Consider the following 20,104-nt stretch of genomic DNA (forward strand, 5'->3'; position numbering starts at 1 on the left):
GAATTTGAAATAAAATAATTAGGTTATGAGGTTAAAGATCAGTCTGTCAGCTTTACATCCATATTCAGTGATCCATGTAGAAATTACAGTAATTTGATAATCTTAAATAAAATCATCATATTGCATTCAATGACTGCCTGGAGTCTGCTACCCATGGACATCGCCAGTTACTGAGTAACCCTGGTGATGCTCTGCCAAGTCTGTACTACAGCTATCTTCATTGGGGGAGCCGATGCAAAAAACTGCCGTTTCTGTAAAATGGTAAAACATATATGCATGTAAACACATTCAAAATAAATGCTGATTGTCTGCACTTTTGTCTCATATTCATCTTTTGATCTCATATCCAAATGCCTGTGCATAAAGCAACATTTTAAAAAATCACTCTACTGTTCCCATATTTTTGTAGGGCACTGTATATATAAACCTTCCAACCTTCCCTCATAAGGTTATGCCTGTAGTCAGAAAGGCTCATGAATATTAACAGTAGTGATTTTGGGTATGTCCTTTTCAGGCTTGTGTTAAAAAACAGGGCCATACAATGCCTCCGGAAATTCTGTCCTAGACTGTATCTACAATCATCCTAAATTGATTTCCCTGGGAATTTTTACTGATATATGAATTCTCTCTCAGAAGTGATCACTTCTATCTCTTTAGCTTTTGACATCTAATTTAGTAAAGGTTACAAACAGTGAACTTGTAGTCCTGAATCAGTGGCTGCTCACAGTAACTTGTGCAAAGCACAAGTTACTGTGAGCAGCCAATCGATTGAATGTTTGTTGGCACATTGGAGTCTGCTGATAACAATAGCGTTAAAATTCTTTAGAGATGGCCTGGAAATTTCCTGATCAGATGCCATGTCTTTCGCCACTATTTGGATAGGTAACCTTCTGTCATTTGATGGATTCAAATTTTCAAATTGCTGGGACTCGAGAAATGCTTTCAATTCACTGCAATCACTACCAAAAAAATGTAAACCCATGATCTTTGATCCACAATTCTGGATGTCTCTCTGGTTCACGTTGCTGGCTGCTTTGCTACAGTGAATTAACTGACTTAAAGTAATAATCTCTAAGATTGTCATTAAAATAAATGTCTGTTAAATCACTATCGCCGAATTAGGTAACACAATGGTGATTGAGCCTATTGTTATATTAATTTATATTATTATTATTATAATAATTTATGATTAAAGAACTGGTTGTCTGTGGCGACATTCCCGGGAAAAAATCACAAGCGTTGCATAGTTAGTGATGCGTTTTCCATCACCCATGAGTGGTTGGTCCGCTAGAGAGGATAGGCGAAGCTAACGCAACAGGCTCGCTCTTCAACTCACTTGTGTGTGAGCGGTGTACTGTATTTTCCGGTGTCTGCTAGCTTTACAATAAGAGAGAAAAGGGGGGGGAGAAGAGCCGGGTCTGATTTCTGTGTAAAGATGTCAAGCCGGAGAAAACTAAATAAAAGAATACGGCAGTATAGATTAGCGTTGTTATTATTTTATTACGCTTCCTCATATGTTCCTGGCTTCAGCCTTGATGCCCTTTTTTGATGAAATCTCCTTTGTTTTTGTTCTATTCTTGTTCTGATTGCTGATTTAACACCCAGCTCAGCAAACAGTTTAGCTAGCAAAACCAGAAACACCAGGGGTAACATTTTGCGAGGCAGTTTCAAAAATATCACACAACAATCATTCACGAAAAAGACTGTTTATTGTGCACGAGATACATAACTGCACGAGCCACAGCGAATCCCGCGAATTCTTCTCTGCAGTGTAAAGACATTCATAGCAGGCAAAAGGTGGATAAAGAACGTTTGTGGAAACTGATCATCACTAATTCTACCCCAGGTTTCCTACATCATTTTAACCCGGCTCGGCAGTGTAAAGACAGCTTAAGTTAGCCTAATGTTAGACAATGAATGAGTATGTACATAACGTTACTTTTATAACAACCATTTTTTATTCAGTAAATAGTAAGTGTCACGTCACACAGGCAACACTGGTTGGATCCGGTTGGATCTATGGGAAGTGAGGTCCAAAAACACACCTGCAATTATTGCTTCTCGCCATTGGTACCGCCAAAGAGAACAAAACGGAAATCTTCGAGATTGTAACTTTAAGTCAATTTCCAACTTGTAATCATGTAACTAATGTAGCAAAAAAAAATTTGTTCATTCTAAGAGAAATGTAGGAAAATGATCATATTGGATGACTTCCTGACAGTGGCAACATTCATGACACCACTAAACAGACTATCGATACATAATTGTAATTTCACTGTGCCTTCCACAAACATGAACATCCTTGATGTCAAAACACTAAGCAGTCAACCGTAATAAAAATGAACTCGAGCACCCAATTCATCTTCCTCGACTCAATGTCCAGTTCTTCAGACTGGGCTGTGTGGCTTACTGGTGTAAGGAGAAGAAAATAGCCATTATTAAAAAAAAAAAAAAAAAACAAAAACAAAGGGCAAAATAAGATTTGTATGTAAATGCTAAAGTTCAGAAATAGAACTCTGGTTGCTTAGTGACAGAATAACTTCAGCTTATGGTGTAAAACGCCCTACACCTAAAAGTGCATTAGTTATCCATTTAAAAATGGTCTTGTCTTATTTCTTAATAGCTCATAATACACATTCAATATCCACATATCACATATTGCAAAAAATACTAGAGCTCGATGCCAGATTTTTGAATCCGATGCCGATCCCGATTTTGGAGAGTCCTAGCCCACCCATTGCCGATGTTTTGACCAATATTTTGTCAAAAAGTGCAACATTTTCAAATCAATTTGAAAAACTTATATTTTATTAGTTTCTATATTTAAGAACATTTAACTTACAAGCAAACAAATAAAAATAAACACACAAAGAACTTTTTAGATAAAAAAATGTAAAAGATGATATTAAATTAAATATATATATATATATATATATTAACACCATCTTTAAGTGTGTGAAATCAAAATAACTCCACAACTTGCTTTTACTCCTTTCTTTTCCAGCCATCTATAAAAAATTAATTTAAAAAAATCAGTTTTCCAGTTTCAAACATGTATTTTTATAAATATTATTATTATTGTTATTAATTTGTTATTATTATTTCTTAGTATCTATTCTCAGTAAATTAATTATATTTTCTTATTTTATTCCTACTACATGAGCTCAAAGAATAAGACTTTATCTAGCGAGCTTCCCTGTCCATAAGAATTTGGTGGTGAAAATAACTACAATGCGCTCTGACACGTGACTAGATGACACACTCGCTCGCAATAACGCATTAGCGATTGACACGGCCTCATTATTTCTTATTATATATTCTCAGTAAGTTAAATGAATTATATTTTCTTATTTTATTTCTACTACATGATCTCAAAGAGTAAGACATTATCTAGCGGAGCTAATGAGTGAATCAAGTGTAACGTAAAAAATACCACAAGGAAGGCCTGTCATTCAAGACTTTATTTCAAATTCAGTATCAAGTGCTTTACAAATTTGATCAAAATGCAAACATAAAAGCACAATTCTTAAAGACTACAGATAAATCAATGTTGTTGGTCCTCGTGGAACAGATAAAAGCAAAGCCATATGCAGATACTACTTAACTCAATTTTCACAAGAAGTGGAGATTAATCGTCCATTTAAAAAATGAGGGATCCCCTCTGGAAAAAAAACAAAAAAAACAACAACCAACAGAAGCCACACCAAATTCTTGTGATGACTTCCCCCATGTTAGCCCCCACTCTAAACCCATGTCTGAATGGTGGTTGCCATTTCACATGGTTAGTTAATTGCGGTCTTGTTGAGGTTATAGTGCAGCTAACAGAAGACATTATGGAGTGCGGAGCCCATCAGTCTCAATTCACCTAAAGCTCTGTGTCATTTACCCTAATCTCTGCCCCCTCACCCAGCATGCTTCAAAGTGAACTCCCCCACCAGAAACACTATGGGCAGTTTGTGTGTACAAGTGGCTGGGGGTTTGAGACTGCTTCCCGTTTGCTCAGCTTACAACGGTTTAGCTCCTCCCACATCATGGAGCCATTTTACAACAGATTTAGCATCTATTAAGAAAGACAGGAATCAGAATGGATGGGTGACTGCAGCCTGACAGGTACTTAACCACGTCCTATGTTGCAATCTTTGATTAAACCATGTGGTAGGGGAGTGTGTGTGTGTGGAATAGCAGGACGGAACTTTGGGATTTAGACAAGGAACTCTAATAAAATAATTTTTTTAAAAGGAAAACATTGTTTAGCCCCACCCCCACTCTGATTTTAAGCTGAGTTTTAATGCTGATACTGTGGTCAAAGGCGGATAATGACACTCCACTCCTAAGGAATGGCAGGTGATGGCAAGGTAGCACAACTACTTCAGTGAGGTGAAGACCTGGAACAACTTGCTGAGATTGACCTCGGAGTAGCCGCTGGTGGCCAGTATGCGCTCAGCAATGTCCTTCAGCTTGCGGTAGACATCTTTCTCCGCTTTGAAACCTTTAATTTGACCTGTTGGAGGGAGGGAGGGAGAGAGAGAGAGAGATTCATTTACTACAAATTCTTCAAGAATGGGGGGCATTCAGAACTCTAAAATTAGTCAGAATGAAAGTTAAGTCAAATTACAAATTGCATTTGAATCCTTCACTGGAAAGCGTGTTGGTTTTCTGAAAGCATAAAACACAGCACAATAATAACCTGCCTATAGCAAATCCAACAAATCCAAAGAAAGCTAGTGATGTCCTAAAACATCACACTGAGGAAGCACTTAAAGGGAACAGTGGTCCACAGGTGCTTTGACTATCCAGCTCAACATAAAATTGCTCCTAGCACTGTTAATAAATACATCCATCTTTACTACTTTTCTTCTTCGTTGATGGACCCAACATGAAGTTTTTCAAAGAGAAATGTACACTACCGATCAACAGTTTTAGAACACCCCCATTTTTCCAGTTTTATTGAAATTTAAGCAGTTCAGTCCAGTGAATGACCTGAAATGATACAAAGGTAAGTGGTAAACTGCCAGAGGTTAAAAAAAAGAAGTTTAGGTTACCAAAAACTGAAAAATAATGTCAATTTCAGAGTTATAAAAAAAAGGCCTTTTTCAGGGAACAAGTAATGGGTTAACAACCTACAGCTTTTCTGCAGCAATGGAAGTAAATTAAGCCTTGACAGCTGATGCAACCAATTCCAACAGGTGTCCCAACTTTTGTTGGTCACTTACAAACCCTCTTGTCTGTATAAAATCAGTGTTGGAACAGACTGTATTACTACACCCTCTGAAGCATGATTTTGACAATATTGCACTGCAGGAAGTAGTATATTGCTATCATAATGGCGAGATAAAGGTAATTAACAAAGGAAAACAGACAGACCATTATAACCCTTAAAAGTGTAGGTATTTCCTTTAGAGAAATTGCAAAGAAAGCCAAGGTGTCAGTGAGTACGGTTTCCTACACCATCGAAATGCACTTGGAACCTGGATGAAACTCTGACAGGAAGAGGTCCGACAGACCCAAACCCACAACAGAATCAGAAAACAAGTTTCTGAGAGCCAACAGCTTGCGTGATAGGCGGTTCACAGGACAACAGCTTCAAGCACAGCTTAACAGTCGTCGAAGTAAGCAAGTCTCAGTTTCAACAAAAAGAGAAGTCTTCGAGCTGCAGGTCTGACAGGTGGAGTGGCAGTACGAAAGCCATTGCTAAAATGGCTAAATAAGAAAAAGAGGCTTTCTTGGGCCATGAAGCACCGGCAGTGGACTACTGAAGACCGTATGGACCGATGAATCAAAATTTGAAATCTTCGGTTCATCACACAGGGTTTTTGTAGCCCGTCAAGTAAGTGAAAAGATGGTTTTTCAGTGTGTGACACCAACTGTCAAACATGGGAGGAAGCATGATGGTCTGGGGCTCTTTTGCTGGATTCAGAGTTGGCGACTTGCACAGTGACTGGCACCCTGAACCAAAAGGGTTACCACAGCATTTTGCAGCACCATCCAATACCCTCTGGTCAATGCCTAGTTGGTCAGGGGTTCATCCTACAGCAAGATAATGACCCAGAACATACCTCCAGGCTATGTCAGAACTATCTCATAAAAAAAGAACAAGATGGTAGGCTTCAAATCATGGAATGGCCAGTACAGTCTCCAGACTTAAAGGTACAATCTTGAAGATTTCTGTTTCATTCTCTTTGGCAGTACCAATGGCGAGAAGCGGTAATTGCAGGTGTGTTTTTGGACCTCACTTCCCATAGATCCAACCGGATCCAACCAGTGTCCCCTGTGTGACGTCAGTCAGTTGGCACCTGTTGGCAACTATAACACTTAGCCTACTATTTACTGAACGAAAAAATGGTTGTTATAAAAGTAACGTTACGTACATACTCATTCATTGTCTAACATTAGGCTAACTTAAGCTGTCTTTACACTGCTGAGCCGGGTTAAAATGCTGTAGCAGACCTCGGTAGAATTAGTGATGATCAATTTCCACAACTGTTCTTTATCCACCTTTTGCCTGGTATGAACGTCTTTACACTGCAGAGAAGAATTCGCGGGATTCGCTGTGGTTCGTGCAATTATTTATCTTGTGCACAATAAACAGTCTTTTTCGTGAATGATTGTTGCATGATATTTTTGAAACAACCGCCTTGCAAAATGTTACCCTTGGTGTTTCTGGTTTTGCTAGCTAAACTGTTCGAGGATAAAGCTGAGCTGGTGTTAAATCAGCAATCAGAACAAGAATAGAACAAAAACAAAGGAGATTTCATCAAAAAAGGGCATCAAGGCTGAAGGAACATATGAGGAAGCGTAATAAAATAATAACAATGCTAATCCATACTGCCGTATTCTTTTATTTCGTTTTCTCCGGCTCAACATCTTTACACAGAAATCAGACCCGGCTCTGCTCCACATATACCTCGGCTTTATTCCGATCATTATGAACTTGATGGCAATGTAAATAACGGTAACATTAAGGCCAGTTCAGATCAATGATTCGCAACGAGACGAAACAGTTTCAGAATGTTGCAGAGAAAATTGCAGCAGTGTGAACTGGTTATATTTGCAGAGCGTCTGAAGCCGTTGCCTGGGGTCTCAAAAATCCCACCTTGTCAAATCGCCAAGTGCAGTTTTAGAACTTTTACAATCAGACATCTTGGAATTTTGCAAGTTCCATCCAGTCTCTTTGCGAATCATTGATCTGAACTGACCTTTAGTTAGCTACACTGCAACACTGCACAAGGTAGCACTGCATTTGAGACACGGTTTTCGAGGTCGGTACCAGTCAGTAGCGTTAGCTGACATTAGATTGTCTTATTTACATTAGCTAGCTAGCTAACGCAACGTTACCTGATATGAGAGATGGATACTGTGCGCAACGTTGTCTAAACTAATGTTGCCTTTCTTGACATGGTCCGGTAGCTAGCGTTAGCTGTGCAAATAGCTATGTAATTTAGTAACGTTACATTATCATCAAATGTGATACTAAATCTACATCAACAAATAATATGACCTCTCATGTTACACAAAAACTTTTTAGGGTTCCATAACCACCCCTTCTGTTATTGTAACGCTGGCAGACGCCGGAAAACAGTACGCCGCTCACACACAAGTGAGTTGAAGAGCGAGCCTGTTGCGTTAGCTCCGCCTACCCTCTCTGGCGGACCAATCACTGATGGGTGATGGAAAACGCGTCACTAACTATGCGCCGCTTGTGATTTTTCCCCGGGAATGTCGCCACAGACACCCAGTTCTTTAATCATAAATTCTAATACGCTTAATCACCATTGTTTTACCTAATTTGGCGATAGTGACTTAACAGACATTTACTTTAATGAAAATCTTCAAGATTATTAATTTAAAATCCCATCGAGCTGGTTTGGGTTGAACTGGACAAAGGAGTGAAAGCAAAGCAACCTAAAAGTACAACGCATTTGTGGGAACTTCTGCAACAGTGTTGGGAAGATCTTTTCGAACAATATTTGATTTCCATTGTAGAACGAATGCCACGAGTGTGTTCAGCTGTTATATCTGCAAAAGGTGGCTACTTTGAGTCAAAAAATTAGAATAAATGATGTTAAACAGAATGATTCCATGATTTCTTTTTTTTATATCTCCAATTGTTTATTTGTCCTATGCTTTAATTCCAGAGTACATTGAGACAACTGTGTAAATTAAAAAAAAAAAAAAAAAAACTGGAAAGTTCTAAAACTTTTGACCAGTAGTTTATCTCTGGGTTTTTAATGAGTGGAGACACCTTTCCATTTATCATTTGCTCTTTTGAGTCGGTGAAAATATTAAACAGAATCTGTGCACTGTATAAGGACCTTGCAGTTGTTTATACTACTTCTGGGTACATATCCTGTTCATTTGGCCGGTCGGTCGGTACCTATGGTTGTACTGTATGGGAGGGGGGGAACATGACCCCCTGCCTCTTTTTTAATTCGTTGTTTTTCTTTCTTGATTTTACCATCATTTAGGAGTATAATTTGGTTTTGTACCACAGGTCCAATAAGGTACAATACTCATTATGTAATAGTTATTCATAGCCATGAACACAAAGTCCAGTTCACACAGTGAATATTATGACCTAACCTATGCTAAGTCAAACTAGGAGGCATGACAAGCTACAACATCAAGATAATGATACTACGTACAATATAAGTGCTGGATGGTACATGTAACATGAAAGTGCCACAGGAGGTACATGTGTAACATGAAAGAGGGGGATTTAAGTGATGGCTCCAAACCAGTGTGATTTAATGAAAACCAAAAACCAATTTAAACCCAGGGTAACTCAGCTCAGTTACTGCAAGCACACAGGAGCACACACAGCACCTCCTTGTAGGCGGAGGCATTAGCAGCAGAGGGACAGAGTAAGTGAGCACAGGGCCCTCAATATGTTTACCCACTCAACAGATGGGATATTGACTTTTCCCACCAGGTCTGAGAGTGCAGAGGACTTATACTGCAGCAGCAGGAGGACAGACAACCAAGTGATCCTGATCCTGTGTGTGTATGCATTGTGTGTGTGTGTGTGTGTGTGTGTGTGTGTGTGTGTGAGTGAGTGTGTGTGAGTGTGTGTGAGTGTGTGTGTGAGAGAGAGAGAGAGAGAGAGGGTTATATAGTGGTTTTCCCCGTATATAGGTTTCCTATATGGAAAAATTCTGTGTTGAGTCTGTTCACGTATTTTAGGAAAGATTAGGCAAGATTAGTCTGCCCAACAAAGTAATGGAGGACAAATATTAATGTTACGTTTGTTCATCTTTAAAACGGCCAGATATTTAACAGAATAATAGTTTCAGCTACAAGGTAAATCCTACCAACACAACACAGATGTTACATTGAAAATGGTAACATCTTTAACCATTTTAGCTCAGTTAAATGATCCTAAATAGTTAACGGATAAACAATGGAAGCATGGTTTATCAGCTAAAAATCAATACATAGAGTTGTTTTCAGTAAAATCATGAAAAAAAAGAAATTAAAAATTATGTTAGGCAAGTTAAATAACTAGCTTTATCTGCCATTGATATGAGGACACTAGCCAGCTTGCTACATTCGGAGTCTGACACATTCACAAGGGAGAAGTACTGTGCAGCACACAAGCAATTTTGTAATGGTGTTCTTACAATAAACAAAGACATGTCAAGCAAGGACAGCGACACTGTTTATTCCATTCCCAAAATAAAGGTTCAGATTTCCCTCATAAAATCACTCAGTGCAGCTCCAACGTGCATTGTCTCATATTTGTGCAAGAATTGTTAAAAGGGCAGTTTCAGTAATTTATTAAGAAATTGTGCCAGAAACAAAAGGTCTTACTTAAAAACACTGTAACCTTTTTCCCACTTTATTCGGGAATGTTGCTTAGGTATTGCTTGTTCACACTACAGCCTGGCAGAAAATTTCGGTAAATCTCACTAGGTCCTGACCCAGCAAACTGGAGGAATGTCCTGCATGGAAAATTGACTCCGGCTGTGTTCTCACACGACGCCGACACGGAAAATTACTGGAACATTTTACGGGTTGAGGTGCATGTGTGAAAGTGGATGGATGGATGGATGGATGGATAGATGGATGGACAAAGTGAGGGAGAGAGAGGAGAGCCTGAATCCACACTTCAACCAAAAGCAGATTGACACTACAGCTACCTCACATGATACATATATAAAGAAATTCAAGAACATTTTCCCCCAAAATTCAAGCGCCTAAGCTTGTCATCCTTACCTGAATCTCCACGAAATATTCAACTATTAGCTACAGCCAGAGAGACAGGTGACGACCCTGCACTGCCAATATTAATATTTAAGTAGCAGTTGTAGGAACTTTCGGAAGCATTATGCTTATCATTATTTTCTTTATACTGCTACACAATCAACACATTTTGGCAATATGTACTTTAAAATGTGTCATGATATAATGTATTTAAACTGAAATTGAAATGACAGGGAAGGAGGGGGAGAAATGGAGGGACAGAGGGAGAGCCAGAAAAAGAGGGAAAGGGAGGTAGGGGAACGAGAGAAGAGAAAGGGAGGGTAAGAGAGTGGAGAGTGGAGGAGAGAGGTAAGAAGGACTGAACAGCAAGTTATCCAAAGCCTATCTGGCAAATTTAATGAACAGTAATGTGGGACTGTGTGAAAGAGCTGGGGTCAGGCAGACCCTGCAGGAGGTTGACTCTCAGGGAACCCATTGGTCACCCCGCGATTTGCAGCTGTGGTCCAGTACTGACCATTTCAAAACCGCACCCCCCAGTGCTCCCGAGTGATTGGACCAGACCACCTGCTCCGAGCCCTGCGGGAGGGGGATGGGGTCAGTGTCGACTGACGCTTCTCGGGCCAGGTGCCCACAGAGTGCCCACACAGGAAATGACATCACCAAACATGACTGTTTCCATGCGATAGAGGGCGGCAACGATGGTTGAGGATGTGATACCTCCTCCTAGCAGACAGGTGGTGCTAGAATGAAACGACGCATCTTGTTCAGCTACTGGACCGAATTAAAACCCCCCAGAAAACTCCCTGCATCCTTTCCCTCGCCCTAAAATTCTTCATCCTCTCTGCTCCCTGCCTTGCCTCTCTTCTCATGGTTTGCCCTCTCTTTCCTGGCTGTGTTGTATAAATACAGTAATGCTGGCAGCGTAGGAGGACAGGGGTTAAATATTCAAACTCTAGCAGAAAGTGCGCAGTGCAGTCCAGCCCCGGCCCTGACCAACAGCTCGACAAACCCATCACTGCAAAATGTTTACTTCAGCGGGGAGAGAAAGGGAGAGGGGAGAGAAAAGAGAATGGGAGAGGGAGAGATAGACAGTATAGGGCAGGAAAGAAGGAGGATGGTGAATGATCCACCAAAAGCAATCATGTCATCATTTCTGAAAGACAGAATAAAATAATTCTTTTCTCTCCCTTTTTTAGCGGTGTGTGGAGTGGATGGGGGAAAAAAAAGAACTTAACAGCCAAGGAGCTCGTCAGAGGCATCTCCTCTCTCCTGCGCCAAATCTCCCGCACACAGCAGGGAGACGTATTCAAAATAAATAGCGTTTCTTAAAGCGAGGGAGCATGAGAGAGAAATAGAAAGGAAGGAGCGAGGGAGAGAGAGACATAAAAAGAAAGGGAAAGAACAGAGATGCACACACACACGAATGCACACGCTCGTACACAGACATGTGCGCGCGCACACACACACGCGCACTAAGCTGGCTTGTGACAGCCGAGGATGAGGCAGGTCGAGGGAGTATCTCAGGCTCTCTGTGCTCTAACAAGGTGTAAATACAATAACAAGCGTGTAATTAAGTGAGCCTGATGCAGTTAACAGAGATAATACATTCAGTTTTGTGGCTTATGAATATTCTATTAGATGTTATCAGGCAGCTGGAATAGCTGTTAATTTAATCATCACTCTGAGTAGAGAAATGTTCTTTGTGCGAGTATAATTGCAGAGAATGAATAATTGATTTGACAATTGTACCAGCGGATTTCCACCAGCTCAGGGCTGTGGGTGGGGTGTGTGGGGGGGGCCCTCCATCGTGAAGAGGTGACAGCGAAGCCTGCCTGAATTATCAGAAAACGGATAAAGGACCATTTTTATTTTATCAATGCAGCAAAATTACATTACAGTGTGCACATAATCATACTGCCCACACTCAGAGAGAGAGAGAGAGAGAGAGAGAGAGAGAGAGAGACGGGGAGTGGGAGGTAGAGAGAGAGGGAACAGAAAAGGGGAAATGAATTGCTCTTCATAAGGAGAATGAAATCAGAGTTCAAACTGATTTGGAAGTCATTGATATTGTATATTTAATTTAGGGGAAAAAAATGTTTTATGATGGAAAATCACATGCTGAGTTTGAAATTGCTTCCACATTTAACTGGGTAGCTGGGCAATCAGGCAGAGGGGATAGAGGTCCATATGGAGATCAGCTTGCAGCTCTGTCCCCTGCATATAAATCACTTCGTCTTCCCCATTACACAGGTGTACATGCGCTGATGTGCAGACACCAGATTCCCTTACGAGACGGTGCGTGCTATTATTTGAATGTGAGTGTGTGGGGTATTCTGCTGAGACATAAGCCAACTCAAAGGCCTTACAAATAATTCAGGAGTGAAAAAGCATGCATGGGTCTTTTGTGTGTGTGTGTGTATGTGTGTGCGCGTGCAGGTTCTGCAACACACGTTTGTTACGCTCATACAGTGAACAACGAGAAAAATTTTGAACAAATATATTTTAAAATATCAAATACGTGCACACATGCGTACATGCACACACAAAATGGGGATTAAAGAGATGCTAAGTATTGTTACTGAATTCCAGATTTGAGGGGGAGAGATGCAGGAAATGAGACGGAGGGAAAAATAAGAGGCAGAGAGAGATAAGGGGAGTAGGGGAGAAAGGCAGTTTTAACCCTGTGAAGCCTGCAGATTTCTTCGCAAAGAGGTGTTATCACGGCTGAAAAGATGCAATTTTCATCAGAATGCCCCTCGGGCTGCGAGTGGCAGAATCAAATAATTGAGAGGAAAAATACTGTAAATGGACGAAGCAGTGGCACCAAGACACTGGTAATTTCACTGGGGCAAGGTGGGAGGGACACAAGGCGTCCATCCCAGCACACTCTTTCCTGCTCCACAGCGCCCCTGCTGGCCAGAGCTGGTCAATGTGGCCCACTGACCTCCGAGCAGGCTGGCCTCTTTAACGCTCCTATGGACTTAACTTGCCAACCACTGGTCACATTTATTTTAGGTTTTTTTCTTCTTTAACTTAACTCACATTGTTCACACACCTACACCCCCCTCCCCCACTATGCACACAAAATCAAACACTCCCTAACCTTTGCCCTCTCTCCCGCACCCCCCCCAAAAGACGTCCTCTGGCGGCCCGTCTAGGCGCGCTGCTCTGGGCTGCAGTTATCTAAAACGGCACAATAACAGCATCAGAGGCAGAATGGGGGGGAAGATTGGCTTTCTATTGTGCCGCCAGGCTGGCATAATGCCCACTTTAAAAGCAATTCCTCGCTCATCAGAGACAGACAGAAAAACCTGCCAGATACGACACTAAACGCCTCAAAGGGGGGGATAGGGTGGGGGATTCAGGGGAATTATAGGGGTAGAATCAAAGTTTGGCCTGGAGTCCATCTCTTGCTCGTGCTCTCTCTCTCCCTCTCTCTCTCTTTGTCACTGCTCCCTCTGTGTGACACTTGTCGTTTGTGTGCGTTCCTGTTCTTTAAACTTGTGGATGTAAGCCGCTCCAAGCCGGACGTTGGGGGAGAGCGGGACAAAGGCACCAGCCGCTGTGGTGCAGGGCCATCGCCGTGGCGACAGTGAGTAAAAAAAATGGATCACGCTGCAGAACAGGGGATAGAGTGATGGACAGAGCTTGAGGCAGTGTGCAGGAAAAAGATACAGAGATGGAATAGAGACAGCAAGAGAGGGACGAAGAAAGAACGTTGAGATCTGAGGAACAAAAATAAAATGGAGGGATGAGGAAAATGTAAGGGTTTAAACAGAAACCAACTGCATCTCTAACACAGAACACATAAGAGACCCAACGCAGTCCTCAAAATGATAAACAACTCCAGTCTCAAAACACCCTAAAACAGGGACCCAACACAAACCTAAAACTGAGACCCAACACACACATCTAGCCGATACTAATACAGTGCTAAAATGGATCGGACATAGCCCCAACATAAACACTTCAGCACTGTTACTTACACCAACACTATAATTCCCTGAATTCTACTCATTAATAACAATAAAAATGCTTTACAGTGAAGTGCAAACCCAACTGAATACCTGCTGCTGATACACAGACACAATCTACAGTCCCTTTCTCTTGCAGGCACAGACCAAAAAGCAAAGACACACACACATACAGAGAAACACACACACATGCATTTTAGTGCACGCATATAAAGATATATAATAATTAAAACAATGAATTATGTGTGTAATGAGTCTGGATAAGGAAATGTACCGTTTGACCAAGACAATTATTTCTAACAAAAAATGATCTGCAGACTACTGTGGAGTGGTCAGAGTGGCAGTGTTGAGCAGCAGTCAGTAAGGAGGAGTATTAGGCAGCAATCAGAAATAAGTAGTATTAAACAATAGTCAGTGAGGAGCAATATTAGACATAAGTCCAAAATAAGCAGTATTGAGCAGTAGCCAGTGAGGAGCAGTATAAGAAAGTTGTCGGAAATGAGAAGTATTCGGCAGCAGTCAAATGAACAGTAGTCAATGAGGAGCAGTATTCAGCAGCAGTCAAATGAACAGCAGTCAGTGAGGAGCAGTAGAAGCACTCAGTGAGGAGCAATATTGAGCAGTATACAGTGAGGTGCAGTATTAGTCAGCACAGCACTCAGTGAGGAACAATACTGAGCAGTATTCAGTGAAGAGCATTCAGGAAGAGGCAGTGCTGAAAAGCATTCAGGAACATGCAGTGCTGAGTAGCAACTGGTGAAAATGTGCAATGACGAAGAGCCATCCTTAGTCGTGTAAAAGTGGAGCAGTGCAGAGAAGCCAATGATGAGCACTGTGAAGCTACAAAGAGCGGTGCGAAGCAAGGGGAAAAGGGAAGTAAGTGGGCTTGCGTGTGCGTGTGGAGGAGTGGTTGGAGGTTAAGTAAACCCCCAGCAGCCCAGAGACAGCGTGGCCACGCACTGTAATTTGAGGACCAAAAACATGGAAGTGAGGAGCAGGGCCCTGGTGTGGGGCTTGGTCCTGCCTCACGTCTAATGCAGTAATGTTTGGTATTACAGCGTTCAGCCCGGGTAAATGACAGGGTACACAGTGCGCTGGGGCATAAACGTGCATGTTTGTTTGGGGCGGGGGGAAGGAGGTGCACCGGATTAGGACAGGACGTCCTATGACTGCATGACTGCTAATCCTGGCATGAAGACAGACGCACAAACAAAAGAGCAAATACTGCACATGTGATGAATCTGGGGAAAGTAATGTACTGTTTGACCCAGTCAATTATTTCTAATATAGAACTGGCATAGACTGCATTGAGTAAGGTGTCAGAGCAACTGTGATTTCACGTAATGGCAGAAGCCCTACCATGTGTGGAGAGCCGCAAAGGAGTCGACTCTGCTTAACAACATTTCCGTTCAAATTAACCTCATCTAGTGATGAAGAGCCAAATTTTGCGAGGTTGAAGGTAGACGGGTCACACTGGTGGTCAGGTGACTTCATGTGGGCCAAAACAAAACCTGGTTTTTCACCGAAGGCAGAAAACGGTCTTTTTCTACTGATCACCGTAAGCAATGCCAAATGTATCCCTCATTCATTCAATCTGCAAAGATAAGGCAGAAACTCTGTGCTGTGTCTGAGCACCCAAGCTCTATTCCTTTGGAGGCTCACAGGGATCCAAAGAAAAAAAAATTCTACCAAGTTCAGCGCAAACCAAAAAATACTAGTAAGCTTTGGAGAACCAACTGTTGGGTTTGTAGCCAAAAAGGAAAAAAAGAAAAGGAAAGCCAGCGAAGCAGCTACCACCTGCAAATGACCTTGGAGGAGTAATATCATCTTTATATGGTCTTTGTTATTCTCGACCATGAGGGAGGTGATGCCCAGCTTCAAACTGACATTGGAAACGGGGCTCGGAAGTTGATATGAGGTGAATCGTCTCCTCTCTTGGAGACGCATCAACTGTGTGTAATATTTATTTCGACATCGAAATGACAAAGTAAACATATGCTGTAAAAATAGTGCATTGTTTACTGATAAATCATGAGGCAATTGACTACTTACATCTTCTAACGTCAACCTGAACTTGAAACCGCAAAGTATGGCATATGCCCCTGACTGTACATGGTCAACTACATGAAGGCAGCCACAATGGATTGAACGGTGGCGTCACCAATCGAAACCAGCCTTCGTGTGGTCAAGTCCAATTCACCACCAAAAAATCAGCCTGATCAACAAAGGCATTTTCTGTTAAATGAGCGGAAACCAAATTCAAGATGGCGGCCATGGCAGCCATATTGAATGAGCGGTGGCGTCACCGATCGAAACCAGCCTTCGTGTGGTCAAGTCCAATTCACCTACCAAAAAATCAGCCCGATCGACAAAGGCGTTTTCTGTTAAATGAGCGGAAACCAAATTCAAGATGATGCCGTGGCGTCAAGTCCAACCAACGCACATTTGTGACGCCTGGGTACCTTCCAAAATAGCTGTGCGTAATACCACACGTGTTGTTTACGGCGTTGTCGCCGTTTTTCAGTAGTCTAGCTTGATTGACAATTAATTTATTCAGTAGGTGACAGTATAAGCTTTCTAACGATATATAACGTCTAATTTTGCTTTTGGAATAGCATTTCATAGATCAGTGTAACCGACAGTTTTCCATACATATACATACGAGAGTTAATTATTACACATTTAGGTACTGTACTACATTGTGTGACAATGTTCTTGCATTATTTTTTAATCTGATATCAATGTTTCATCTTAAACCTTCATAGGGGGCTCATTTATATGCTTTCTAATGGACAAAAAGCATTTTATTCATTTTTGGAGAGATTTTGGATGTTTCTGGACGCCTAGATATTTTACACCACTGTACTGATGGAAAGCTTGTAATTCCCACTTGAAAATGATGCAACAGTGAGTTTCTTGAGTCAAAACAGTCGATTTGTGGTGCAATACATGAACATGTTGTGATTTACAGCAATGCATATGCATAATTTAGACATTTATCCACCCTTAGATTTTATGAACTTCTGGTGAAGGAGTTTTTGACCCAGGACATGTATAGTTTAACCTGCTGTATATATGCAATCTCTCAGTATTTTATTGCAAAATAAAAAAGAGCAAATTTATTTTAGATTTTTTGCCTAGACGATTGCATTTGTGGCACTTTATTTCTTCCAAAATTATGAATATAAACTAATCTGCGTTAGTATTGTAAATCGTACAAATGTCTTGCTTCACTTAAGCAATTTTTCAAGTCTCTCTGGTGTTCACATTTGGATTTATAAAGCTTTAAATAAGGTACCCCTTAAATGGGCAAGGATTGGCCAGATTTGGCATGTGCGCTATGGGGTTAATGAATTCAGTATTAATGAACATGAATATCATTGAAAATAGTCAGACAGCGTAAAATCATTTTTATTTATGCCAGCCAAATCAATACATGGCATTCATGTAAAACACTTTTTGAGATAAAAAGTTTGACTGCAAAATGTATTCCATCACTAAATTGCTGAAATAAATGATCAAGTGGCATATACTTATTATTTCTTACAAAACGTACAAAGCATTTTATCTTGAATGAGTTGCTTCCAGTGTTGGACTGCAAAATTACAATTTCATATACAATGAGCTCCATAACGTTTGGGACAAAGACAAAACTCTATTTTTCTTCTTTTCTTGATTTGGCTCTGTACTCAGTTTTCGATTTCTAACCAAACAATGCACATGTGGATAAAATTCAGATTCTCAGCTTTTATTAAAGTGTGATTTTATACATTTTGGTTTCATCATGTAGAAATCACTTTTCATACATAGCCCCCCCATTTTAGGGCATCATAATGTTTGGGACACATGGATTGACAGGTGTTTCTGATTAATCAAGTGTGTTCAATTGTTTCCTTAATGCAGGTACAAGAAAGCTTTCAGTATCTAGTCTACGTTCTAGGCTTTTGATTGCCTTTGGAATCAGTTATTGGCAATTGTCAACATGAGGACCAGAATTGTGCCAATGAAAGTCAAGGCAGCCACTCTAAAGCTGAGAAATAAGAAGGAAAAAAAGTCGGAGACATAGGCCAAACATTAGGCTTACCAAAATCACCTGAACATCACTAAGAAGAAAGAGCGCACAGGTGAACTAAGTAATCACAAAAGGTTCTGGTAGGTTAAGAAGGATCTATACAGTTAATGACCGAACAATTCTCACTATAATGTAGAAAACCACCAAACACCTGTCCAACAGATCAGAAGCATTCTTCAGGAGGAAGACGTGAATGTGTCAGCGACTACTGTCCACAGAAGATTTCACTAACAGGCTAATGGAAAAAGTCCTGGAAAAAGGTCTTGTGAACAAATAAGACCAACATTCACTTTTATCAGAGTGAAGGCAAGAGCAAAGTGTGGAGGCCAAACAAAACTGCCCAACATGCAAAGCACCCCCCCCCCCCCCTCAGCGGTGAAACATGGTGGGGGGTATTACGGTTTGGGCATGTATGGCTGCTACAGGTACTGGCTCACTTGATGATGTAACTGCTGATAGCAGCAGCAGAATTAATTCTGATATGTCAAAAAGCATCATACCAGCTCAAGATTAAGCAAATGCGCCCAAACTCATTGGACGGCACTTCATCTTACAGTAAGACAATGATCCCAAATGAAAGCAACAATAGTTTTTCCAAACCAAAATTGGAAAATTCTTGACTGACCAAGTCATTCACCCTATCAGAATCTAATTAAACATATGCTTCATATGCTCAAGAGAAAACTTAAGGCAACTAGCCCCGGAGACAAGCAGGAACTGAAGATGTCTGCATTACAGACTAAGCACCTGGTGATGTCTATGAGTCACATATTTCAAGCCATCATCGCATGCAAAGGATACGCAACAAAGTACTAAACATGACTACTTTCATTTACGTAACATACGTAACATACCAAACATTTTAGTGCCCTGAAATGTGGGGGATTATGTATAAAAACCATTGTAATTTCTACATGGTGAAACGGTGAAAAGTGTATGAAAATACCCTTAAATAAAAGTCATGTGCACTTTAACCACACGTGAATTGCTTGATTAGTAATCTAAATTGTAGAGTACAGAGCCAAATAAAGAAAAATATGTCCTTGTCCCAAACATTATAGAGCTCACTCTATACTGTATATGTTGTCACAGAAAATCACAGAATCCTCCATATTTGCAATCCTTCATGGAAACCGAAATTGCAACTTGTAAGTCACTATGGCTAAGAGCATTTGTCAAATTCCTCAAAAATGGTAGAACAACTGACTTCCAGTAGTATGACATTGCACTCAGTGAAAAGCCAGGTTAAAGGTATGGGTGAGCTTCACAGTGGGCCGCTCTGCAGTGGCCACGTGGCACGACGGGAACAATGGTGTCTGACACAAAACACTGTGAAAGGAGCGTTCAGCCAGTGCACCGAGGAAGGATGCATCAGAGCAGACCACCGCAGAGCTGTGCTGGCCACGGCCACATAGCGACAATAACCCATCGCTGCCCAAGGAGTAAATAAACCCAGAGCACACGCAAACATGCTCTTACTATCTGCTTTGATCTGCCTCTCTCCACCACGAATTTTGAGTGGTCATCTTTTGATTACACCTGGCATTTAAGATTTGGCCTGGTCTCTGACCATAAAACCTCAAAAGTACCCACACAAACAAGTATAAAAAATAAAAATAAAAAAAATATATATATACACATATATATATATATATATATATATATATATATATATATATATATATATATATAAACAAACTGGTGAGAGGCGCTTTTAATCAAGTGACATCAATCACAACCGCACAGCGGATAACAAGGACCCTGGCTCTTGTGGCCTTGGCCAAGATGAAAATTCTAGGGCCAGGAGACGGGCGGGCGAGCGGCGATAACGGGGGGCCTTCAGTCCGGGCGAAATATA

At 41.0% G+C, this 20,104-nt stretch overlaps 1 protein-coding gene across 4 annotated transcripts in view; it reads right to left on the reverse strand.

Annotated features, from left to right (window-relative positions):
• Window positions 1-3,443: 3,443 nt before the first annotated feature.
• pola1 (polymerase (DNA directed), alpha 1) overlaps window positions 3,444-20,104 on the reverse strand; it is a 145,323-nt gene continuing 128,662 nt past the window's right edge. For all 4 annotated transcript variants that reach the window (XM_064334069.1, XM_064334071.1, XM_064334070.1 and 1 more), the window contains one exon: window positions 3,444-4,501. In XM_064334069.1, coding sequence (XP_064190139.1) covers window positions 4,365-4,501 — 137 coding nt within the window. In that variant the 3' untranslated portion in view covers window positions 3,444-4,364. The remainder of the gene's footprint in view (window positions 4,502-20,104) is intronic.

This window comes from Anguilla rostrata, chromosome 4 (assembly GCF_018555375.3).
Source record: "Anguilla rostrata isolate EN2019 chromosome 4, ASM1855537v3, whole genome shotgun sequence".
Classification (NCBI taxonomy): domain Eukaryota; kingdom Metazoa; phylum Chordata; class Actinopteri; order Anguilliformes; family Anguillidae; genus Anguilla; species Anguilla rostrata.